At 61.4% G+C, this 246-nt stretch overlaps 1 protein-coding gene across 1 annotated transcript in view; it reads right to left on the bottom strand.

Moving 5' to 3' along the window:
• The window catches only part of SYN1 (synapsin I), a gene marked incomplete at its 5' end in the record, with an annotated part of 48,902 nt that extends 48,659 nt beyond the window's left edge, over positions 1–243 (bottom strand). Inside the window, one exon of the mRNA XM_077762847.1 lies at positions 194–243. Within this exon, the coding sequence (XP_077618973.1) occupies positions 194–243 (50 nt within the window). The remainder of the gene's footprint in view (positions 1–193) is intronic.
• Positions 244–246: the final 3 nt, after the last annotated feature.

The following is a 246-nucleotide window of genomic DNA, read 5'->3' as shown; positions in this document are numbered from 1 at the left end:
GGATCTAGAAGACCTGGGTGGGGGGCAAGGAAGGGCAGGGCACATAGGAAGCGCCCAGCATAATAATTTAAAGGAAGAGGATTTGGGCGAGGGGGCCAGATGTCTGGCACACAAGCGGCGCTTGATTAAGTGCTCATCGTGGAACGATCTGGGGACCCAGGCCCGCGGGAAGACGTCCGCAGCAGTGGCTTACCAGTCGGTGTGGGGCTCGTCGATGACCAGCAGCACCCTGGGGGCAGCTCCCCC

Source organism: Crocuta crocuta, unplaced genomic scaffold (genome assembly GCF_008692635.1).
Source record: "Crocuta crocuta isolate KB4526 unplaced genomic scaffold, BGI_CrCroc_1.0 scaffold610, whole genome shotgun sequence".
Lineage (NCBI taxonomy): Eukaryota > Metazoa > Chordata > Mammalia > Carnivora > Hyaenidae > Crocuta > Crocuta crocuta.
The sequence above is the reverse complement of the archived record's forward strand: the minus strand, read 5'-3'. Positions and strand labels throughout refer to the sequence as shown.